The 26,521-nt window shown below is 41.5% G+C and overlaps 1 protein-coding gene across 6 annotated transcripts in view; it reads right to left on the bottom strand.

The window, feature by feature from the left end:
• The window catches only part of SPEN (spen family transcriptional repressor), a 113,074-nt gene that overhangs the window by 29,034 nt on the left and 57,519 nt on the right, over positions 1–26,521 (bottom strand). For all 6 annotated transcript variants that reach the window (XM_039508990.1, XM_039508987.1, XM_039508988.1 and 3 more), the window contains 3 exons: positions 7,871–8,031; positions 3,946–4,146; positions 2,175–2,326 (listed from right to left, as the gene is read on the bottom strand). In XM_039508990.1, coding sequence (XP_039364924.1) covers positions 2,175–2,326; positions 3,946–4,146; positions 7,871–8,031 — 514 coding nt within the window. The remainder of the gene's footprint in view (positions 1–2,174; positions 2,327–3,945; positions 4,147–7,870; positions 8,032–26,521) is intronic.

Below are 26,521 nucleotides of genomic sequence, written 5' to 3'. Positions count from 1 at the left end.
ACAGGAGAATAAAACTTCATGTTTTTTCCTTATGCACTGAAAAGGGTAAAAAGCAAGTCTACTTTGTGCCTAGCCTGCTAAGTTTTCAGGACACTTTTGCAAGGTTGCATTGTTACTAGAATTCTAGCCTGCTAGTAATGTTGATAATATGGCACTATTTCACATAAAACCACTTTACAAGATATTATAGATTCACAGACTCCAAAGTCAGAAGTGATCATCTAGTCTGACCTCCTGTATAACACAGGCTATGGGACTTCCCCAAAAAAATACCTAGAGCAGATCTTTTAGGAAAACATACACTCCTGATTTAAAACGTGTCAGTGATAGACACACCACCACGAGCCTTAGTATGTTGCGCCAATGGTCAACTATTCTCACTGTTAAAAAAAAGTTACTATTTGTCCAGCTTCAACTTCCAGCGCTGGATCATGTTAGACCTTTCTCTGCTAGACTGAAGAGCTCATTATTGAATATTTGTTCCACTGCAGGTACTTATAGACTAATCAAGTCACTCCTTAGCCTTCTCTTAGTTAAGTTAAATAGACTGAGCTCATTGAACCTACCACTATAAAGAATGTTTTCTAACCCTTTAATCATTTTTGTGGCTCTTCTCTGAACCCTCCCAAATTTATTAACATCCTTCTTGAACTGTGGACAAGAAAACTGGACATAGTATTCCAGCAGTGGTCACACCAGTGCCATATACAGAGGTAAAATAACCTCTCTACTCTCACCTGATAATCCTGTTTCTAAAACCAAGAATTGCATTAGCCCTTTTGGCTACAACATTGCACTGAGAACTCATGTTCAGATGATTATCTACTATGACCTTCACATCTTTTTCAATCACTACTTCCCAGGATAGCATCTCCATCCTGTAACTATGGCCTACATTCTTTGTTCCTATATGTACACATTTAGCCATGTCATTTTACATGCAATCTAGATTGCATATTATTAGTAACCTGTCCTCTTCATTATTTACCACTCCCCCAATTTTTGTTTCATCTGCAAACTTTATCAGTGATGATTTTATGTTTCACACTACTATTATTGACTACCAACACTAATCTTTGTTTCCTCAGGGCAGGTCAGATGGTATAACATGAAATTCTGCATCAGAAAAGGGTCCGAGCTACATACAGTGTGCAGATTGATAAATCAGTCTTCAGAGTTTATAAAGGTGTTGCAATCCACAGAGCTGCCATGCAATCTCACAATAAAATGTAAGTCACATTTGTGCATATCAGATAGAAAAAGTATGGCATTTTGCGTAAGAATGAAATACACTCCTCCAAATCTGAAAGACTAATACCTCAAATGCCAGTAACTGACATATTTCTAGACAGATTGAAAACAGTACTGAATGTACAGCAACAGCCAGAGTAACTAAAATAATGCTGTAAACAAAGTATGCTATCAATATAGAAACACTGCTACTGCGGACCATATATTGTCTGTACTGTAGACGGATATTTGATTCATCAGGAAAATTTCTCTTAAATCTTAACATTGCCATTACTCTACAGAGAGAGTGCACAATGTGGGAGAAAGAAGGGAATTAATGTTCCTGTGACTGTCTCACTCAGATAAGCTTGTTCAGTGAAAAGCCAAACTCCCTCATGTCATCACTAAACATTCTACTCATTGTCTCATTCTGCACCATTGTTACAGAACAGACGGTCGTAGCTGATGACTGATTTCACAAGCAGCAGTTAAACCCTTTGTTTAAAAAAGAAAAACCAAACAAAAACTAACTTCGTAACAGTAATACTGACATGAAAATAGAATTGAGCATATTTACATCCATGATGACCATTAATAACTTTTCTGCCGCACTCCTATCCTGCAGAATATCCTTAACCGTTTGTTGTAACTGCACCTAACATACTTCTTGTAACTGCACACAAAGGCCGTTTTCATCCCAAGGTTATTTCCTCTGCAATACAAGTGTGCTAAAACCACATCAAACTCGAAACAATGCCTCTGGAGTACATTCTGGCAAGAAAAATAACTTATGTCAATCAAATGATTGAATGAACTATATTTCACATGTTCAAAAAGTGATTAACATTACATTTTACTGCTTCATAAATCATTCAATAATCTGTTGTGCATTTTGTACTGAGGCAACGGTCAGAAGTAACTTATACCAAAGAGAATTCACATACCACTATCCCTCCAAAGCGCTGAAAGATGTTGCGAAGATCATGATAAGTGGTTGTTTTTTCAAGGTTACCAATGAAGAGAGTTCTTGTTGCTTTCGGGTGAAATTCATCTATCCTTTCATCCAAAGGGCGAAACTCATTCTCGCTTTCCGTTTCTAGACACCATAGAGATGAAAAGCATATTGTAATATACTGAGGTGTTCTCAGTTTCTTGGAAAACCTATTTTTGGAATACTAGAAATTGTTTGAAGTGATATCACTGCCTCTGACAAAGATACAGTTGTGCCCTCTTAGATATCTGTGCACTCCATTAATGCCAGGAGTTTGAAATCTGTAAGTCATGCTACTATACTAATGCCGAGGAAATGGGCCATAAGTTTTGATGCCCATAAGTTAAAAAGTTATAGCATTCTACCTTTGCTGCTCTAGAAGTTTATTCTTTTAACAAAATGTCTTCTACTACCAGGATTTAATTCAACAGACTTCACTGTAGTCACGTATGTGTTGATCAGGTACATGGAAAAATGTTTTGATGGATCTATTTCTTTAACAATTAATTAAGTACAGTAGATTCCACTGCACTTGCTAAAGGCAAATAAATGAAAGCAAAGTGTACCCAAAGTTATGGCTTTCATAAGTTGTATCATTTACTTCGTATTTCTTGGGGCCTTAAGGAGTCTGTCCTCCTTTCACAGCAACACTTGCAATTTAAGGCAGAAAAGAAATCTGTGAGGATTCAAACACACACCTGAATTGTTCTGGCTGGGAGACAGGCAACTTCAAGTACTACTATCCAAATTCCATTTTGTACTGTACCCATCACCTTCTAACCATGCAGTAATCATACTGTAACGCCTACTTAGTAAAATGAAGAGTTACACAGTTGGGGAAAGGGAGGCTAATGATATTTTTATGGAAAGGATACCTAAATGCCACACACCAATTAATTAATTAGAACATGGAAAGAAAATAATGTATCTTGAGAAAAATTACTCTAAAAATGTAATGCCCTTTTACCAAGTTTGAAACCAGACAAGTTATTCTGTGTAACCAAAAAGTATTTATACGTCATAGGAAGTTAAACATGTAAGACAGGGGTTCCCAACACGGTGCCCGCTGGCGCCGTGGCACCCGCCGGGGCGTCTAAGTGCGCCTGCATACTGGCCGGCGGACAAGCATCCACTGAAATGCCGCCGACAAGCTGCATCATCCAGAGGCGTCACCGCTGATGCAGCTTGTTGGCAGCATTTTGGCAGCGACGCCTATTGATGTTGCCGCTTGTTGGCGGGAATTTTGGCGGATGCTCATCCGCCGCCACGGTCCTCCATGGCTCATCGTCTGGCATCTGCCAGACGAAAAAGGTTGGGGACCACTGATGTAAGATATGCCTTAAGAAGCATGGACTATGCTAACTAAACTGTGTATTGCCCTATATTTCACTGTGGAAATGAAGAGTAGCAGAACGCAATCTACTGGCCACTACAAATAACTATCTAGCAAGGAAGGCTTCCTTCACTGAGGGTTTGCAGCTGTAGAATTTTCTTCCTGTCTAATGTACCTAGAGTAGATCAATGGCATTCACTTTTCCTGCTGTGTGATTTATTCTGTCATTTTTACCAGTTAATTTAAATTATAGCTTTGCAGCAAGGCAGAATAATTGCAATGTTTCTTTTACTCAATTTGCTACCATCTTACAACAGTTACTGTATATGCACTACTCTTATAATGACTATACCCCGGAGGAAAGTTAAGTCATCAACATATTTTCCCTTACCTGGTCCTATCCAGGCTGTCACTTCAATCTGCATTCCAAAGAATAATTTTCCTTTTGATGCATTCAATGCTTTTTCCTGATCCTCCTGTTGTCGGAAGAACACCAGTCCATACCGCTCCTCGGAGGCCCCATGAATCTGCACTGACGTCACCTTTCCATATTTCTTGAACTCATGGAAAAGTCCATCCTTAAGGCTTGTATCTAAACCCACACACAAACAAGTAAAATATATTATTGGAGCCACAAACAAGTTTTGATATGCTATCCAAATTGTGACTTGTTTTTATCTGACCTTCAATTTTCACTGAAATTAAAATATATATATCTAAAATGATTGTAAGTTAATTTTGCATATTTAGGAGCCTCCAACTGGCCCTCATGTTTCTCTTTAGAATTGAGGCCCCACCCATGTAGATTTCCACATCACTGCAACCAGTGAGGCAGCCAATGGCTACCTGAAGAGGGTACAACTACTGCTAATGGCATCTGCCCTAAAACAATGGGTATGGAGACATGTAAAATATCATTGTTTATTTCATTAACATCCTTGCTGTTCTCAATATGAGTGAGCAGATATTACTAACAGCAATCCTGCAAAACTGGGTTGAATATATATCTATGAATACCACTGTTACATCACTTGTGCTAATCTTCTTGGAAAGACAATTGAGGCATGTGGGCTCATCCAGTGTTGGCAAAAACAACTCATCTGGGATTTCACAAGCTGCCTATGCATTTGAGAGGGAGAGGATGCTAAACAAAGGGCATTTTAGCAGACTTTACTCAGAATTCCTTGATTTGCAACTCTCTTTCTTAGGATATATATTACTCAAACAAATACCTTCAAAGAACATTAAAATTGCAAAGTCAAGCATGCAAATATCAGAAAATGCCAGAGATAAGGCTGTCTGTACCACTTTAATTCAGCTTCCTTGTGCGTATGCATTAAGATATAGTCTGTAATCAAATACTACTTTTTCCACAGAATCCCTCCCTCATTCAGGCACACTTAATGAGCAGCTATTCAATATTTCACTTCATCCTCTTTGCTCAGTGTGTGATCACATGCCTTATTTAATGTACACTATTCAAACCCTACTCTGAATACAGAATTATTTCCTTGTGGGCTTTTCTATGGTGCTCATCATTAAAGAAAAAGGAGTAATGGTCTTGAGTTGCAGTGGGGGAGGTTTACATTGGACATTAGGAAAAACTTTTTCACTCAGAGAGTGGTGAAGCACTGGAATGGGTTACCTAGGGAGGTGGTGGAATCTCCTTCCTTAGGAGTTTTTAAGGCCCGGCTTGACAAAGCCCTGGCTGGGATGATTTAGTTGGGAATTGGTCCTGCTTTGAGCAGGGGGTTGGACTAGATACCTCCTGAGGTCCCTTCCAATCCTGATATTCTATGAAAGCAGCTGAGTGCTTGACAAACAATAATGAATGTATTTTCACAACAACCCTGTGAGGTAAGATGATATTTATTATCCTTTTACATATGAGGAACTATATACAATTGTCAGAGCTCACCACTAAATTTCCAGTGACCAATCTGAGATGCTTATATAGCCTGATTTTTCAAAGAATTTAAAACTTTATATCTTAAAAGTACAGCTCCCAGTGACTTCAGTTGCAGCTATGAGTGGTCGCAGCCACAGAATTTCAAGTTGGGCAACCATAAAATGAGGCACACACAATTAGTGGCCACCCATGAAAAATATGCTTTAAGTGACTTGCCCAGCAACACAGAGGAGCTCTGACAGAAGCACGGATAGAATCCAGTTCTCCAGGGTAACATTCAACTGCCCTAACCATGAGACCATCTCCTCTCTTCCCCATTCACTATACACCTTCCAAATGCTGCAACATGAGGCGGGATCCTCAAGATTAACAGCCTCGTTAACTAGGCAACCCCATATTCATTCCCAGAGCACCAGTCATCGTGTGCACTGAATAAGGCAAGGGCCCTACGGTGAAAAAAGTGTGATTTCTTGTTATTAAATGCTGAATGAATGCATACGTAGGAGGCCAAATTAAGATAGTCCAAGCCTTCCTTCTCCAGGTTCCTTGCCCCATCTATTCCCTCTATCCCACCCCTTTGCATTTTAGTCAGTTTTCTTCCTCCTTCTCCATATTGCCTGGGGGCCAACAGCAGGAGCACTGAGAACAGAGAGCCTATCTACTCTCAGTTCCAGTACCCAGCATCACAGTGGCTCAGAGCAGCAGACAACAGCAATTGCAGGGAAAGTCCTGCTCAGTGAGTGAAGCCTTGGGCTGGTGCATGTTCAATACAGACAGAATCTTCAGAGAATTTAGCTGACAAACTCTAAAGTTTATTCAGCATACACATGCTGCAAATTTTTTTTCCAAAGGCTTATAACTTGGTCAAATTTAGGCACTTTTTCCACAGAGACAGAAAAGGACACATCCCTGACACAAGGTCCTATAATGAGAAGTGTTGAGCAAACTTCTCACTATGCTACCAGCTCTGCCTGTAGTATGTTAGGCTATGTATCAGAGTGGTAGCTGTATTAGTCTCTATCCACAAAAACAACAAGGAGTCCGGTGGCACCTTAAAGACTGACAGATTTATTTGGGCATAAGCTTTCGTGGGTAAAAAACCCACTTCATCAGATGCATCATGCCCAGATAAATCTGTTAGCCTTTAAGGTGCCACTGGACTCCTCATTTTTATGTTGGGCTATGTCTACACTACTGCCCTAAGTTCCCTCTAAGTTGCACAGCTGCCTATTAAGCCCCGCGCAAGGGCTCAGAGCTGCGATGGGGAGTGGCACCTCTCCCCACAGCCCCAGCACGGACCTGCCCAGGACTTGCCACGATCGGGGGGAGAGGAACCCCTCCCCCGGCCCGGCCCAGCCCAAGCCTGCGGGAGCTGCCGGGGAGAGGTACCTCTTCCACGGGCCGTAGCTGCTGTGGCAAGAAAGGGCTGGGGGGAGTCCTCCCTGGCCCCACTCCAGAGCTCTGCCCCCTCCCGCACCCTGAATCCCTCATCCCCAACCCCACCTCAGAACCCACACCCCTAGCCAGAGCCCTCACCCCTCCACACTCCAACCCTCTGCCCCTTTCCCATACTCCAACCCCCTCAGCCCCACCCACCCTCACCACGTTAATTTTGTTATGTGCACCAATATGAAGGTGATGTGTCACAGCACCTCCATATTGGTGCACATAATAAAATTCATTCCGCACATGGACATAAAAAACTAGAGGGAACCTTGCTACCGCTTAGGTTAGCAAAACTTCTGTTGCCTCAGAAGCATGAATATTCCGCCCCCCAAGCACAGCGCTATGTTGGCATAGCTTATGCTGCTCACGGGGGTGGTTTATTCAGGCTGCCGGGACAGCTCTCTCCCATCAGCATAGAGCATCTTCACCAGATGCACTGCAGTGGTATCGGTACAGCTGTGCCACCGCAGCACTGTACGTGTTTTCATTTTCAATGATGCAAGGAGCAGATGGAATCCTGATATTCAAAGGCCACATAAGGGCCACTCCATTGACTGGCCAGAGGCACTCAAATGTTAAACGGAATGAATAATAATACAACATCTTACCCCTCTGAATCTCTATCCTCAACAGAATAATACTGAAGTCTCCTGAATGTATCTTTGTTCAAGACTAAAGGCCTTTCACATATTATCTGACAAATTTATTATAAACATTATTATAGCAATAACCTTGAAACTAAGTTTCCTAAAGCATGGCTCATTAAACGGCACTTATATTTTCCCATGCAATATTAAATGATACTGGCAAATATTATTACAGAGGTTAATAAAATATTCCATTTACTTAATATCAGGTAAGTATGACAAAGACAATTTTTCTAATCAGCCTGCTCCCATCCCTCTTTTCTTCTCCCTTACTGACAACTACGAAGAGACACTCTTTCACATATGGATTTTACCTGTTGAGCGCACTGGAAGATTTTGAACCTTGATCCCAAAACTTTTACGGGGTTCATCTTTCTCCAGAGATGGAAGCAGCTGGGATGTGGGTGCTGGAACTGCTGTAGACTGAACTGATCGTGCTGGAGACTCGTCACTTGAGCTGCTGCTGGAGTCACTGCTGTGAAAGAGGTAAAAGAAATAGCAACTCAGTGTGAAAAGAGAAACAGACAATGAGCGGAGGCTGATGGATGTTTTTAAAATTAAAAACATAAATCAGTTTATTTTTTCTTTTTACTACTGAACAGTTATACATGCTCACCATCAAAGGCCATAAGTGCACGCTACTCAATACTAAGGTACTATTCATATCACACACCATCTCACAGCAGCAGTCAAAAGCAACTATTCATTTCCCATATATAAATTATGTTCTATTTTAAAATATCAATTATCAATACCAAACTGTGCTAACGAAGAAAACTACTTGGAGTGGATTCTTTAAAAAAGTGTTTCCCTTTTCATCTCTGATGCAGAAAACCCAGTTTCCCGAGCACACCCCTGCTTATACAAAAGGAACTCATAATCATCTTCAAATATTCTCTTACAAAATCCTCGGAGGAGACAGTCAAGGAAACAGAATATGGGTAAAATGTCAAATAGATCCTATTACATTCCATCATAATGGAGAAGATTTAATTTAAGTGCAATACAAAGTTTCATCAGCTTAGGAGTTGTGTGGGAAGACTGAAAAAACATACAGGTCTGCTGAGGCCTTAAAATCCTTTTCAGCATTCTCACGCATAAAAGGAAATGCTATGGCATTGCCAGGTGCTTCTGTCAATCTGAAAATTGGCTTCATAGTTTCTCCCCAATGTGGCAGCCACATCTTTAAAAAGATTCCCACCTCTAAACAGATGATACTGGAAACTAACATCCCTTGGAGAAAACTAATGCACGTTTTTGCGAACTGTTCGACAATTAGCTAAATGTACGTGATCAAACACTGTTCACAGCCTCTACACGGAAGCCTCCATCTCAAAAGTAAACTTTAGGGTAAAGGACTTTGGTCCCAAGAACATTTGTATAAGCAGTGGAACAGGAATTGCACACCAGGTCAAACCAGTAATCTGTTTAGTCCAGTATCGTGACTGACAGTGACTACTATTAGATGCTCCACAGAAGAGTGCAGGGAATCCTCCATAGTGGACAACTGTGTTAGAACTTGCTCACATTGGAGGGGTCTTCTTCCTCCCTCTGGGTCGCTGGTTTATGCTCAAAACCAGGGGTGGTCAAACTACGGCCCACGGGATCGCAGGCCGGCCCGGGCTTCTCTGGTAATAGGTAATAATTGGAGATATACCAATCTCCTAGAACTGGAAGGGACCTTGAAAGGTCATCGAGTCCAGCCTCCTGCCTTCACTAGCAGGACCAATTTTTGTCCCAGATCCCTAAGTGGCCCCCTCAAGGATTGAACTCACAACCCTGGGTTTAGCAGGCCAATGCTGGGAAGCGTCCGGCACCACGTCTCTGTGGCCCCTGTGGAAGAGAGGGGGCAGAGGACTCCGCACGCTGCCCTCACCTGCAGACACCACCCCCAATGGGAGCTTCAGGGGAGGTACCCATAGACAAGGGCAGCGCATGGAGCCCTCTGTTCCCCCTCCCCCAGGGGCCGCAGAGACTTGGTGACGGAGGGACACAAAGCTAGGGCGGGCAGGGAGCCTGCCTGCCCTGGCCCCGGTGCACACTGCTGCCACCCCAGAGTCACTCCAGGTAAGCGGTGCCAGGCCAGAGCCTGCATCCCAAACCCTTCCTGCACCCCAACCCCCTACCCCGAGCCCCCTCATACACCCTGCACCCCTCCTCCGCCCCAACCCCTTGCCCTGAGCCCCTTCCTGCACACTGCACCCCCTCCCACACTCCAATCCCCTGCCCCAGCCCTACATGCAATTTCCCCACCCAGCTGTGGCAAGAAGTTTGCCCACCTTTGCTCTAAACTAAAGCATGAGGGTTTATATCCCTGGGGAAAAATAATTCTATGTTCTCATTTTCTACCAAACACCTAACTCCTTTTTCTGAATTTTGCTGAGCACCAAGTCAAAATAATATCTTCAAGTTAATGTATTATGTACAAAAGTACTTTAATCAGTTTTAAATTTGTTGCTTTTCAATTTCACTTACTATTCCTTTGTTTTTATATTGTGAAAAATTATAAATAAGAGCAGGTTGTTTACCTTCTCCACACCATTAAAGCTCCAGTTAGGGCTGGGGTCCCATCTTGCTAGGCACCATACAAAACACAGAAGAGAGTCTCTGCCCCAAAGTGCTTAATTACAATTTAAAAGACAAGACAGAGAAGAACAAAAAACTTACCAGAAGTACACACCTTGTAAATTACTTTCTTCCCGGTTTTCCCTTTACAGAACAGCTCCCCACCCCTTCCAGCCTCCCATGTCTAGCAGCCAGCCAAAACTTCTTCACAGTCCTTGCTCCTCCCAAGCATCCTCCTCCTACTCTCCCCTGGCTCCACAGCAAGACAAAGGGAATAATGAACTACCAAGAGTGTGTGACTGCCTGCTTGCAGACACTTCCATTCCCTGTGATGGGAGCTGTACCCCATGCTCATCCCCAGGGAAGGTGGCCCATATGATCCAAGCCTTGATCCCCCAAGTGTTCCATTGATCAAAGGATTTCATTGAGGTATCCACAACGATGCCCAGGTCTTTTCCCCAAGCTGCACAGGACTAGTTAAAATTATTTCTTCCAGTGCATGTTACTTTGCACTTATCGACCCTCTGAATTTTATATCCCTGAGTTGCCCATTCACCTAGCTTTGCTATTTCCCTCACAAGTTTCTCACTGTCTACACTAGTCTTGACTAAATGCAGTTTTTGCCACCTCACCATTTCACTCTCTTTTTTTCAGACAATTAATATATTTAAAAAACTTCCCTCCTAAAAATAAACCATGAGGCAACCCACTGGTAATCTTTTGCCCTGTGATCTTTTATTCCTTCTGTTTTCTGGTTTTTAGTCAATTTCTAATTCATGACAACATTTTACCTCGAGTTTTTCCATCAAAATGAAATCCTTTTGTGCAGTACCTTGGGGAAGAGGGGATACATAATTTGCACCATGCCAAGAGGTTTCTATTAGTCTAAAGGGGAATGCTGGTAATAGCAATTATTAAGAATCAAATTGGCAAAAAATGTGGAGAACTTCTTTGAAAGATGAGGCAGCACTTATATTGTTCCTTTTTAGAAGTGAGAATGCTGAAAGAGATTTTATATATTTTCCATCTTCCTTCACAACTCCTAAGCTGTTAAAGCTCTGTATTATACTTAATTAAATCTTCCCCACGGTTAAACAGCACAATATTTTGCATTTTACACTTAACTCTACTAAAATTTTACCTGAGTGATATATGAGAGATACTTGTATTTTTTTAGGAATCAGAGTACAAAGTATTATCCACAATGGTAGCACTTAACTCATACTTTATTATTCCTTTTTTGACTAGATTAGCCACATATAGCATTTTTTGATAGACTGTTTAAATACAGACCATTCTGATTTTAGTAAAGTGTTCCATTAAGAGAAAGAACCTCAGCACTCAGGATGCTGGGGCAGCCTCAGCAGAAGAACTAATGCAAACACCTAGACAATATAAGAATTTTTCAGACATGGTGATCATGCCCACAAACTTTTACTGATTTTGATGGGAGCTGAGTATGCATCTTCCTCTGCAAATCAGACCATTGGTCCTTAAAACTATATTGAAAAAGATAAACCCACCCATGTATAATCCTGAGACATGCCAGAAATGTAAGTTTTATATTCATTTCCTTGGGTTTTAAAGAGAAAAAATACTGGAAAAGATCCAGTACACAGACGATGTGTATTTGTTTTGTTTGTTTTTTTTTAAAGAGAAAGAGAGAATGAATGAATGTTTCCAGCTGAAGAAACAGAGATAAGCATGGAAAACATTTGCAAGCCTGATTTTTCAACCTCTGAGAATTGGGGTATGATGGAATGCTTAATTACAGCTGTGTTCCAGGAGAGACATGGAAAACAAAATTAAATTAAGGCATTTGATAGCAAATACATATAATCTCAAAAAGGAAAAACAGATATCCTTTTAAGCCATCCCTCAAAACAGAAATGTGCTAGCTATATAGAGATGTGCCCTACGCAACTAAGATTAGAATTTGGCTGTTAGGTTTTTTTTTTTAGCAAACAATATGTAAAATACCTTCTCATTGTCAGCTTAGAAATACATGAATTTTACTAAGATTTCTTCCAACAAAACTTGTTTAATAGCAGTAATTCACAGTTTTATATTTAAAGCAATTAGAAAAACAACCATTTCAGAAGCTAGGAAGTTTAATACAAGATGAAAACAGATGACCTTAAACAATCCTTCCCATCATGCTTGTTGACAAATTTTTCACAGTTAATCAGTAATTTGTGTCAAGCCAAAAAGCGAGAGAAAATGGTTTCAAAACCTATAACTTTGTTTTCCCCCTCCGGCTATAATGCAAAAATCAGAATGTACATGTTTAATTTTTTCATAACTAAAATAAAATGTGCTCTGGCGCACAGCCTTTCCTCACAATAAGAAAATCTGCTCTTCAGCATCCATGTAGACTTACTGGGACATAATGCTACCAAAAAAGAATAGCCAATCTCAAAAAATGTGGTGGGGGTGGTCCCGTGCTGCAATCGTATTCATGGTGGGCAGACTCCTGCGCCCATACAGGACCCACAGGCTTTATGGGATTCTGTCACTGTGTAATGGTCTAGCTTTGGGGATCGCATTACAGAATTGGAGGCCAAAACTTACTTGCATCACTGGTTTAAGTACCTAGAACATCTAAAGCCTTTTTTTTTTGTTTAAAATTGTGAGGGGGAAATCCCAAGTCATATTACAGTATCATAACATATTCAGGTCTCACTCTGTTCTTTCAGTGACTTGAGAGAAAAGGTTTATACCCACCTTTCCATGAAAATACCATCTTCTCAAGTAATTGTATTTTTTCAGTTCTGGCAACAAATTATAAAATTATACTATAATTTACATTTATATATGAAAAATGAATGCGCTTGAAAAAATGAACACAGAAAGTTATTCTCTTTGTTCCCCAGCAAAAAGGAGATAAAAGAGAGACTCCAAACCAGTCAATGTAACACGGATACCTGCTGTTTCCTGTCAATGGCAGGCTGTGCTGAATCAAGGAATCTCACAACCTGCCATACCCTTTTGCAATTTTAAAATGTGGGACAATTGTCATTTCTGCGAATTGATTTCAGAACTCTGAGTCAGCTGTAACTGTGGTGGCTGCTGTTATTACAGCTACAGCAATGAGGAAACACTGCAGCCATTCATGTAAAATAAATTACAAAGAAGCATTAATGCACGCTGAAGGCAACATACCGACAAACTTCAGGTTTTAAAATCGAGCCCCTCGTAGTCAGAATGGGTAAGAAACCCATCTGAAATCCTTTGTGATTTTTTTCAGGGGGAAATTTATGCCAAATTGCAACACAATAAATATTAAAATGACTTACTTATAACTCCCTTTAAAAAGAGCTTATAAGCATAATTGGTAACTGATCCTTAATTCTTTTAGCAGTACTCAGACATTAATTTTTCTCCAAAACTAACTGAAATCAGCTAGAAGTCTTTATCCTGACTGCTGATTGACTATCTCCTTCAAAGATCTATTAAGGACAGTAAGACAGGACAACCCTTATCAGCATGAAGCCCAGCTTACTAAATAGGTTATTCACTGTGCTTGGTGTCAGCAGAAGATTTCCAATTCTAATCAGGAAATCACAAGTAGCTCGAACATGAAAACAATGTTTTCTTTCTTACCACATGATCAGTGTTAAGTCATGGCAGATTATTTGTATGCAAAAAAATATCCGCTAACGATTTACTCACATGCCACTGATTTCCACCATGAGGAAGTTTACCCCTTTTAAATTCCCCTGATGATATACAACAGGGGTCAGCAACCTTTCAGAAGTGGTGTGCCGAGTCTTCATTTATTCACTCTAATTTAAGGTTTCGTGTGCCAGTAATACATTTTAACGTTTTTAGAAGGTCTCTTTCTATAAGTCTATAGTATATAACTAAACTATTGTTGTATGTAAAGTAAATAATGTTTTTTAAATGTTGAAGAAGCTTCATTTAAGGGCCAGGACCTGGGCAGTGTGAGTGCCACTGAAAATTAGCTCGCGTGCTGCCTTCGGCACACGTGCCATAGGTTGCCTACCCCTAATATACAATATGCTTTTGAAGAATTCTCAGTTGGCTCTATGGACCTAACATGGTAGATTGCAAGAAAATACTGCCAGAAAACTTGACATACAGTTCTGAAAAGTTTAATTTATTGCTTATAAAAATAAATGGTTACTGCTAAAGGGGTGAGGGAGAAAGGATACTGGTAACTGCAAAGGAAAAAATGTTCCCCATTGTTTAGTACTGCTGGCTCAGAGATTTGTCATATTCCATGCCAGAAGTAGAGTAAGTCATCCCTTACACATTTTGTAAAGCACTCTGGGAAATTTTCTGGATGAAAAAGTATGTATTGAAATAGGCAGACAGATAAGTTATTCAGATTTCTTTTACTGCATACAAGAGGTCTAGTACTCTAGAAATGCACAATTTACACTACAATACACAAATTAAAATGACATTTGATCGTCCCCACAAACAATAGCTCATCAAGCTCCTCCTTCTTCAGTGCCAGAATAAAGAGATACGCCTTTCTGCACATGCCTGCAAGGTCAACAAGCTCAGGTTATTTTGGACCAAAATAGGGAATAAGAAGTTCCAAAGCTGAGGGCCTCTCTAGTTTACAACTGCCATACATATACTATTACAGATATTTGTGTGTCTCCTGTACAAGTCTACTAGGAACCACCCTTTGAAACCTAACTGAACTCAGATCTATTGTTCTATTTAAGTCTCTCGCCAATAAACTGTAAAATGATTAAGTACAGGACTTGCAACAATGCAAAACTCAGCCACCATTGGTCTCTAGTAACCCATGCTTCTGTTTCACCATAACCAGACAAATTATTACAACTAGATTTCAACTGTTGAAAAAAGTAGCTCCTGTAATCTCAAGAGGTGTGGTGTGGAGGTTTAATATGTCTCTTCTTCAGAGATGATTCACTTTGTTCTAACAACACTGACCTAAATAAGAAAGAAGATCAGCTGGTGGTGGCTCTGTATATTACTAAATGCCCTGTAAGGCAACACTGGCACATGTCTAAGAATAACCTGTCCCTCAAGTCTGTGAGGAAGAATGGCTTTTTACTGGTTAAGATAAGAAGTCATTTAATCTAAATTGAATTATAACAGAAATTGAGTCAACCTACTACTGATTCTCCTAATTTTGAGACCAAAATGTTAGACTCTCTTACTCTATTTTCAGATTAGAGGGTAATAGTTGAGGTAGGTTCAGCACACTAATGCACAATATACATTGTTTATTAAATAGAAGATCAGGGTTCAAACAATGTTTTAATGTGAGTACATAAATTGATTAGGCATGTACAAATGTCTGGAGGACCCAGGATTTGAAATAGATGGGGTGCTATATCAAATCCTCTTTCCACATATTTCACTATGTCCACAATCTCGGCCTTACGGTATTTTAACGTTTGTATTCAAAAGCATATTGGGATGCAAATATGACATTCTCAGCATTCTCAGGTCTCTGAAAACTTGCCGCCCAAGGAATTTTGGTCTGTAAATGTCACCCTTTATAAAGTAATAAAGCACAGATGTACGAAATCTGAAAGAATTGACAAAAATCAGACTGTGCATGAGCAGGGAATAATCATGCAACACCGGTGCATAAAAGAAAAAAAAAATCATATGCTGCTCAAGGGGGGAAAAAATCATTAAAACAAATCTATAAAAATGCTACGATCACATAAAAGATAGTTATTAACCTTTTTGTTACTGTTGTTCTTTGAAATGTGTTGCACACATCCATTCCACGGTAAATGCACACCTGGTCTGTGCACAGTCACAATATATTTTTCCCCTCAGTGGTACCCATCGGGCTGGCTCTAGTACCTTCTGGTGCCACGTGCTTATAGCGCAGGATAAGGTGACCAGCTGACCTAGCTCCCTCTCAGTACCTTCTTCTAGTAGCAATCTTTCCTTCTTTGAATGCTTGCAGAAGTCCATTCCACATTAGGTGAATCCCAAGCAGTATCCTAAAAGGTAGGTTCATGAAGATGCGGATTGCAACACTGTCCTACCAAAGCCAGCATCATCCCTACCTTGCTGGGTGATGACATGGTAGGAAGAAAAAGTATGTACCGACAACCAGGTCACCGCTGAGGAAGCTTGTGCTCTCGTAGAATAGGCAGTCAGGATGGCAGGTGGTGGAACACCTGCCTGCTCTAGCATGTGTGAATGCAGGAAGTGATCAACGATGAAATTCTCTGAGCCAAAATGCGTAGGCCTTTCATCCTATGTGCTACTGCCACCAAGAGCTGCATGGATTTATGGAACAGCTTGGTCTTTCTATATAGAAAGCTAAGGCATCCAGTGTGTGGAGACACTGCTCCCTCCCTATTCTTGTGCAGTTTCGGGAGATTTTGGGAAGAAAACTAGCAGGAAAATAGCCTGATTACTATGAAACCATGTTCGGGAAGAACATAGGATGTTGTACCTTGTCCTTAAAAACACCGTGTACGGGGGTTCTGAAGTAAGGGCCCTGATCTCTGAGACCCTCCTGGCCAAGGTAATTGCGATCAGAAAGACAAGCTTCCAGGAAAAGTATGACATATATGACTGATGCTAATGGCTCAAGGGGAATGCTCATGAGTCTTGTCAGGACCAGGTTTAAGTCCCACAGGGTTCCCGGAATGGGTTCCCAAAACTGCCATTATAGCCTTTCTAAGCCCATAAGGAGGTAAATAGACATTTCATGTGAAAAAACTGACCGACCATCTACTGGAGGATGGAAAGCTGAGATGGCTCCTAGGTGTACTTTAACAGATGAAATAGCTAGGCCTTACTGTTTCAGATGAAGCAGATAATCCAGCACAGTCTGGAGAGGTGGCTTAGTGGGTGAGAGGGTTCAATGGCATGATCCAATGGCAAAACGTTTCCACTTGGCAAAGTAGCTCCAGTAGATTGTTTTCTGCTGCCTAGCAAAACCTGGTGGACTTGCTTCGAACAGGCCAGTTCCACAGGATTTAACCATGGAGCTTCCACACGGCCAGGTGGCGAGCACTGAGGTTTGAAAGGTGGAGCATTCAGCCATGATCTTGCAAGATCAGGTTGGGGGTGGGCAACCTTATGGTTGCTCCTGACAGGTCTAGTAATGTGCAGAACCAGTGTTGGGGGCTACAAGAATAACCCTCACCCTGTCCCGCTTGACCTTTAGTAAGATTTTGTACATGAGAGGAATGGGGCAGTGGGGGGGGGGGAGGAGGAAATGCACAGAACAGGTGCTTTTTCCAAGGGAATAGGAAGGCATCTGTGAGCAAGCCTGGGCTGTGGCCGCACAGGGAGCAAAACTGATGACATTTCCTGTTCTGCCTGGTCACAAACAGGTCTATGAGGGGAATCTCCCACTGCGGGAAAATGGTCCTTACTATATTGGAGCAAAGGGACACTTATTGTGAGAGGAGAAAGACCTGCTGAGGTGATCTGCCAGCTTGTCTGGGCTCCCAGAAGGGGAGAAGCTTCGAGGTGGATTGAGTGCTTCATGAAGAACTTGCACAAGTGAATGGCCTCTTGACACAGGGGAAGATCGGGCCCCTCCCTGCCTGTTGACATAAAACATGGCTGCCGTGTTGTCCGTAAGGACTCATACAAGCTTGCTGGCAATATGGGGTAAAAATGCCTGGCATGCTAGGCAGACTGCTCTGAGCTCTCTGACATTGATATGCAAGGAGAGCTCCTCCTGGAACCAAAGACCTTGTGTCCTGAGGTGCCCCAGGTGAGCCCCCAACCTAGCTCGGATGCATCTGAGATTAGGGATACCAACAGTGGGTGTCTGGGGATCCCTCCACCATTCGAGGGAGGCAAGGACTGGAGCGGGAACTGTGAGCACCGAGTCTAAATGACGATAGTTCATTAAATACACTAAGGCCAGCCAAGACTGTAGGGGTCTACGGCACAGTCCCAAATGCTGCACCACATATGTGTACGCAACCATCTGATCCAATAGTTTTAGGCAGAAATGGGCTGTCATGACCAGGCAGGCCTTGACCTGCGAAATCAGTGACACCATTCTTCGGAAGTGGGCTTCCAAACAAGCTCACTGTGAGGAAGACCCTGATCTGGGTAAAATCAAGCACCACTCCAATAAACTCTATCCTCTGTACTAGGAGGAGTGTTGACTTCTGCTTGTTTATCAGCAGGACAAGTGCTCAAAAGGTTGCTTGAACGAGATGGATGCTGGCTTTCCCCTGGGCCTGGGACCAGCCAGTCATCGAGGTAAGGGTATACTTGCACCCCTCACCATCTCAGGAAGGCCCCACTACCACCATGCATTTCACGAAGACCCATGGGACTGCTGACAAGCCAAACGGGAGGACAGTAAACTGGTAGTGGGTCTGGTTCACAACAAACATGAGAAACCTTCTGTGACCTCGAAAAATGGAGATGTGGAAATTGGCATCTTTCAAATCGAGTCCCCTGGATCCAGGAAGGGAATGGAGGAGGCCAGGGAGACCATGTGGAACTTCGGCTTTCTGAGATAACTGTTGAGGCAATGCAGGTCTAGGATAGGTTGTAGACCCCCTTTGACCTTCGAGATTAGGAAACAACAGGAGTAAAACCATTTCCCCCTCAGGTTCTGAGGTACCTCCTTCATGGCTCCTATCCCGAGGAGGGCTTGCACCTCCTGGGATAAATACTGCTCATGAGAAGGGTCCCTGAAGCGGGACAGGGATGGGGGGTTGGAAGGAGGGGTGGAAATAAACTGAAGCATATAACCTTCCTCCACTGAACTCAGCACCCAACGGTCTTTGGTGATAAGGGATCATGCCAAGCTGAAGCGGGAGAGGTGATCTGAAAACAGGTGAACAGGATCTGGTATAACGCCTTTGGGCAACCCCATCCAAAGTTCTGTTTGGAGCCTCCTGAGTATCGGGAGGGCCAGGTAGCAATGGTAGCTTTCTGACCAGATCCTGACAGGGTGGCAGAGCTGAGTAGCAGGCCGGTTGTTCAGGCCTGACGTGCTTCCTTGAAGGAACTTGGGGCAGAGACACCCAGGGACTTGAGGGTAGCTCTGGAGTCCTTCAGACCACGGAGCCTTGGGTCTGTTTGCTCTGAGGAGAGCAAAACTCTCACGAATGGAAAGTCCTAGAGGGACTGTTGAACCTCCAGCCGGTAGGCCTGAGGACTGGAGCCAAGAGCACCTTCACATGGCTACTGCCGATGTCATGGCTTTGGCTGACATATCCGCTGCACCCAGGGCAGCTTGAAGGGAAGCCCTGGCTATAGCCTTCCTTTCTTCCACCAGAGCAGAGAACTCCTGCCTGGATTCTTGGGAGAGCAAGTCAGTGAACTCTGACACGGAGTCCCAGACACTGAAATTGTACCTCACTAGCAATGCCTGCTGGTTGGAGATGCAGAACTGTAAGCCGCCAGTAGAATACACCTTTCTACCAAAAAAGTGCAGCTTCTTTGAGTCTTTTGCCTTGGGGATTGCACCTTGCAGCCCCTGCCTGTCCCTTTCATTGGCCTATGAGACCACAAGGGACTCGGGAAGGGGGTCGGAATATAAGTATTCATACCCCTTCACGGGAACAAAGTACTACTCTCTGCCCTCTTCAAAGTGGGGGCAGAAAGGATGGTGTTTGCAACAGCATTTTGACTGGATCCATGATGGCCTCATTGAGGGGTAGAGGCAACTTTGACGGGGCTACTACAGCCAAGATGTCAACCAGACTGTGGTAGGACTCTAACTACCTCCACTTCCAGCCATAGGTTTGAGGCCACTCTCTTCAATAGCTCCTGGTGAGCCTTGAAGTCATCCTGGGGCATCGAACTGCCCATCCTCAACACTGCCTCTTCTAGGGAGAAGGCAGCGGCGGCAGCCTGAACTAGCACATGGCCCTCCTCTCCTTTTGCACCAACTAGAACCCACAGTTCCAGGTCCTGAGGATCGGTACTGGGTTCGGTGCCAGAGTCCGGATTGGGCCCCAGCTTCGTGCAACAGATGAGCCCTTCTCTCTGACACCACAGAGTAGGAAAGGCCAGGAGGGGGGTCGGGCACTGGAGGAAAACCCCAGGGGTTCCAAAAAGGTGACTGCATTTCTATGGGCCAATGTCCACAGGGCCAGGCACTCAGAGGCATAGGCACTGACTTTCTAATATGCCGGGGGCAACCATCACAGGCGGTAAGATGGAAGTGAGAGGGTGCGGGGTCGGCCGGTCCCCTTATGGTGTGCCATGAGCATGCGGCACTAAAGCCGACCGAATAGGGTAACATTGAGGGACAAATTTCCAGCGACTGTGTGCGGGGCATGCATGCACCTGATATGGAATGGGCATGGGCAAGTACTCGAAGAAGAAAACTGGGATACTCTCTATCCCTCAACTTTTCCTGTCTTCACATAACTGTAAAGGAATCCTATAATAATCTCATGTTAGAGTGCTTCATAATTTGAAATCTAACTAAACAAACACAAACACCAGAAGAAACAGTGTTGATTTTTGGAATTTCTTGGTATTACTGAATCACCCAATGTATTCATTTCATTTTTTTTAATTAGTTGTCCCTTCCTTCACAGTCCCTGGTCAGAAGGCCCAGGACGTGCTTGCCAGGCCAATAACTACAGTATTTTTAACCCCAGATTACTAGGATTTTACAATGTTATCTTTTAGTTTCATTCCAGGACAATATGAATATCCTATTTACTAATTGTATTGGTATGGTGAGGAAATACCAAAATTTAATCTGTCCCATGATTGGCTTCAGCCAACTGTTTTTAATGATGCTGATGGGAGAAAGGAAATCACTTCAAAGAATTTACCACTTCCAAAATATCCTATCCATAAAGGCATCTGCTTAAAATTTCCAGTTGAAAATGCAGCAGGCTATGTCTGCACTACAAAGCATATGTCAGCGTAGTCTCCTATTGTAGATGCAGCCTACAGCGACATAAGGAATTTTTCTACCAGTGTAGGAACACCACCTTTCTGAGCAACATTAGCTACGCTCTTCTGTCAGCATACCTGTATCTAAACCGTGGGTTTTGTCGGCATAGCTATGTTGATATGGAGTAGGTGGGGTTTTTTTGGTGGTGGTAGTGGGGTTTGTATTAATCTTCAAAGCCCTTTATAAGTGGCTCAAGTTACCTGAGAAACCACTGTTGCAATCATGGTCTTTTAAAACATGTATGTTACTTGGGAACAAGGGAACTAACAAAGCTCAAAAATAAAACTCCTTAAATCAGGAAAAAGAGCTCTCTCAACAACTGGCCACAATCACAGAACTCAATGCTAGGGAAACAACAAAGTAACGTTGAAGTTCACCACCTTCCAAACAAAGCATAAACTCCACTTCTTGACTACTTTCCCACAATTTAAGTAAACTCCCACCAACACACAGGGCAAAGAAAGGGGTGGAGGGGTGAGGGCAAGCAACAATCCTCCTCTTTCACCACAAACTTCAGTGGAAACAGAATTAGACGAGGGTGAGCACTTGTGAAAACCATCCTGTAAGTATAATTTTCAAAAATCCGAGGTACTTGGATATCCCAATAGCAGGGAACACATGATAAATAGATATGGTCTATGTAATTTCTAATGTTCATAACCTTGATTTTCACTCACATAAAAAGTATTATGTAACTGTTGTTTCTAATCTGAGTAAGTTAGAGTAACAGCCCCTATTTCTGAATAACCACCAGTGACCGATACACACTACGGCACTGCCTATACTAGCTTAAAAAAAAAAAAAATTAAAATCTCACCATTACCCTACAAATATTTCCACATAGGTTCATCTCTATTGGTACTTACCACACAGTGGAGCACTAGGGCAGACAAGCTGCTGGCATCTTAACCACAGTGTTTAAACCTGCTCTGAGCAGGGTTTACATGACAGACCCTGCTGAAGTCTATAGCAAAACTCTCATTGACATCTATGGGACTAGGATTTCATTCCGTGTTTAAAATGCTGGTGGACTGATCTCCACTAGCGCTCCCACTCTCAGTTGCTCACATTGGTGATAATACGATGATGGGAAATATTAAGAAAAATGCTTGCAAAGAAATAACATAATTCACTGGAGGGTGGCTCTATTTCATTTAGAATAAATTGCTTCTAACCCCTCAGGTTGAAATGGCCATAAAACAGCAAATAAACTACTTTTACCAACTATCTGTGCACAACCTAAATTAATACTTCACAATTTCCACCTAAAAATGGATTAAATCTTCAAAATGATTCAAGTTGAACAGCCATGAGAGCCATGTATGTGTTATGATCCTTATTTTTTCAATGGAAAAACTGAGGCAGAAAGAAGCTAAATGCCTTGCTTAAGGTCACTCAGTGAGTCAGTGAAAGCAGGAAGAGAAATGATCTACCGTCTCTCACTCATGTGTTCTAATCATTAGACCACAATCCCTTTAAAAAGTAAAGAAAGCAAAGTTCTGAGATAATTAAAAATACAACTCTAGAGTGCTTTCACTAAAAGATGAATTAATTTATTGTAAAAAGACATGTCACAATCAGAATTATGTACAAATTAGGGAATTGTTGCATTTTTTCAAAGAAGGACTATATAAAAAATTTCTGCTTTTAAGTATTTTATTGTCTGCTGAGTCAAGGAGTAAGTGGAATTTGGGGGAATTTTTCCCCCCCCTCTGTTCAAGTCAGTTCCCTGGAGAGCCAATATTTTTTAAAAAACAGTTCTAAAAAACATTTTGGTTAAACTATATTGACTATGTCAAATATTATATCTTTGTCTAGAAGCACTGCTGATTATACTTCAGATTTTTAGTGTACAGATAAAAATACTTTCTCCCTGAAGAGCTCAAAAAGTGAACTTTATTACTGTATCATTTTAAAAATATCCTTTAGTCTCTTAAAAATGCAGGATGTGATTCACCACTAAGATATTTCAGTCTTATGCTGGTGTAGCTTCATTTTAATGTAAAACTGCAATAATGCAGGGGTGAATCAGGCCTAAACACTGCAGAATAAATATTTATCTCCATCTTCACAATGCTGTGCTAACAACTAAACAAAATATCACTTGTTGAATTTCTAGTTTGCTAGGGTTTAATGTGATTTTGAAATCATGTATCCTCTCTGGCATAAACAAACACAATTGTTCTTCAGATGGGAGTTGCATTTAAAACCAGTGCCAAGATAAACAGCTGATAAACAAATGCCTCCTAAGTAAAATTTGGAACATGCAAAGGGCTTAATATAGAAATTCCATTTATGGCAGATATCACTTTGTGTAAGTTTAGCATGTCTAAAAATGGTAGTCTTTGTCAAAACATTGAAATGGAAAAGAAAAATGGACAAAGTAACTTTCATAACCACAATAAGAATTAATACATACGTAAGGGATATTTCTGACCCCAGAAACATGGGTTCTGATTGTCCATTGCCTTGCACCTTGTGCAGTCATTTAAACTAATGCAAAGCAAGTGTAAATCACTACCATTCTGATTGGATTGCCTTTTATATCTGCTTTGCACTTATGAGGAGGCCTGTCCAAGATGCTGAACAACAGAGAATCAAGTCCATAATGTTCAGTTCTATGGCCCTAATCTACATATAATATAAAAGACAAGGACTGACGGGCAGTATGTTAGAGATTAATTTTCAATTTAAGCCTGCAAAGAACTGATGGAACTACAAAGGAACACCTTTCCTGGAAGTCATTTGATTTTTATTTATTTTTTAAATCAGCAGCAAGTTCAGAGATATTTTTGAAAGGAAAAGCACAAATAATAAAGTATATCTTCAGGTTAAATTTAAAGTGGATAGAAGCATTTATATTTATGTAAGTGACACAAACAAAACATTCTTTAAGTGCTTAAGGCTTCAGGTAAACCAGGTAAAGAGCTTCACTCTGTCAAATTTCAAAACCCATATAAAAGTAGAAAAAAATTAAGTTTTGCCTCATTTGATTAAGTAATAAAACACAGTATTGGCAACAGCAAATGTTCAAAAATCCTAAGCCTTTTCTCAAATAGAGGGATCCCTTTCCAAAACGCTGTTATTTAACTTAACTCAGCAATATTGCTGTTGTGATTTATTGATGTAACCCTATGTTACCAATAGTACACAGTATTTTTAGGGGGGAGGGAACTTACAGACTTTTGTCTGTAAACTAAGTGGTAAATTCTGACCTACAGACCCAAGGATCCCTTGCCACAGCAAAACTAGAACAGTTCCATTTTACCAAACGGGGGTGGGAGGTGGGGCTCATGATTCAGAGCATACACACAAGAATTTATAGAGGTGGGGCTTGTGTATCCACAGCTACACTGATTCAGTGGCTTTTCCTTCTCACTCTTCAAACCATATGGCAGTGGTGGCATGGAGTTAGCAAAAGGTACTCAAGCCATGAATATGAAGTAGGAGCCATGAAGAAGCTAAGCTGACACACTGTGGGCTATGGGATGGAAGGAAAGTTCTTCCCCAACTTCCAAGGAATTCCCAAATCCAAAGCTCAGGCTGTGAACTGGTACAGCATTTACAGCTTATGTAGAATAAACTTTAAAACATCTACTATATATTGCAGTAGGAAATATTTTACAAGTAAGACAAAGAATAAAAAAAATAATAATTTGACTTCAGCCTTCTTTCATGTAATCTTTTTGATTTGTACAAATTAAGGGAAACCAGAACATATTAAAAAACAACAACAACTCTAGAGCCTTCTGAAGCTATCTTTAAATACTTCTAATTAGTTACCACCTTCAAAGTATATCCCAGGCGATTTCCCCCTCAAAAAATTAATTATATATATATATAAAAACCAACATGCTGTTAATTTACACGTTTTAAAGAAGTGCCTGAGGAAATGGGTGATAAATTCCCTGACTTTGAAAGTGAAGACGACCTCAAGAAGAGCTCTGTAGAGCTTGAAAACTTGTCTCTTTCACCAGCAGAAGTTTGTCCAGTAAAAGTTATTACCCACTTTGTCTCTCATGTACCCTCCGACCTACACAGCTACAACACCACTGCAAACAACCACTGTTTGTTTACCTTAGCTATATCAGGAATAGTAGATCCGGTCTCCCCTATTTTTGCTCTAGGATTCCTTGCAGGACTAGAGAATCTGTCACAAAGAGAGCTTTACTAAATAACAGGAGCATTAATAGTGCCAATTAACAAGAAACCCAGAGCTTTAAAAAAGTGTAGCTAAAAATCCCTTCTCAATTACTCTGATCTCAGACTCTTGTGATGACTGGAAAATTAAATGTGGTTTTGACATCTATAGAGTCAGACAGGAAGAAAAAAAAAGGTTAAAGCAAGACCTGGTATTTACAATATTAAAAAAAAAAATACTTTCACACCCTCTTTTTAAATCATAAAGATGCAAAAGGAGGGTAAAACTCTCCTTTTTCTCCTCTGCAGGTTCCCAGTATGAATGTTGAAACTTCATCCAGAATTCAACATACAACAGAGTGGTACGCTTCCCTTCTGGGTTGCTAGAAGAGTCTCCAATGGTCGAAGAGCCCTTCTTCAACAGACGCTTCCATCAATTTCTATGCAGTCAATTTCAGTTCAGCTGAATGTGGATACGCAAGAGTCCTTGTCTGAGAAGGTTCTTGTGAACTGACAGAGGTGAACTTTCTTTCATCTGGATTAGTTTAAAAACATTCTCCAAGATCAATATGACGCTATGGTAATACAAATACTAGATTTACCATGGCATCTTCTCTCTGATTTTTGTTTACTACTATTAATCTTCAGGAGGAATGGAATAGGTGGAAAAGCAGACAGATGCTCTTTGGGTCATGTCTGGACTGATGCTCAAGTTATCAGAGCCGATGGATTCCTTCTCCTGCAGAGGAATACACATCATCATTGTGTTTGCTCTGTGCACAAAAGAGTTTAGTACTCAGTCCCCATACAGCTGTAGTGTAGAACAGAAGCTCAATTTCACTTGCTCATTTCTGGGGCAGAGTAACCAGCCAACGCTGCACTTGTATCTCTCTCGTTTTTATGAGGAAAAACTTTTATGGACTACTCTACTTCCTTGTGAAACAGAAATGATTTTTGTTCCCCCCACCACACTCACATGTTGCCACAGTATTTCTGTCATACCAGTATGTGCCTGATTTCTCCTTCTTGTAAATGCCAGATGCAGATGATGGCTCAGAGAGTCAGCTGCTTAGCTTTTTGATGTTTTTGAGGAATTGGTTTGGCCTTCTTAGGGGGGGGTGGAATAGAGACTGATGTCTGTTTGTTTTGGACACACAAACAAATCCTGCATGTTGACGGGGAGTTAAACTAAACTAGATTACCCTTGCAGTCCCATCAAACGCTATGATTTTATGTCCATAGTTGTTATAATTCTCTCTACTTCCAGGAGAGAGCCTGCAGATAAAATTGTGGGGGAGTAGCCACAATTTGTAGGAGGAGATTATGACCTGTATAACCAACACCTTTGTTGCTGATGTTGGAGATTATCTAAGGATGAAGAGGC

This window comes from Mauremys reevesii, linkage group 21, assembly GCF_016161935.1.
Source record: "Mauremys reevesii isolate NIE-2019 linkage group 21, ASM1616193v1, whole genome shotgun sequence".
Lineage (NCBI taxonomy): Eukaryota > Metazoa > Chordata > Testudines > Geoemydidae > Mauremys > Mauremys reevesii.
Note: the sequence above shows the minus strand (reverse complement) of the source record. Positions and strands in the feature narration are given on the sequence as shown.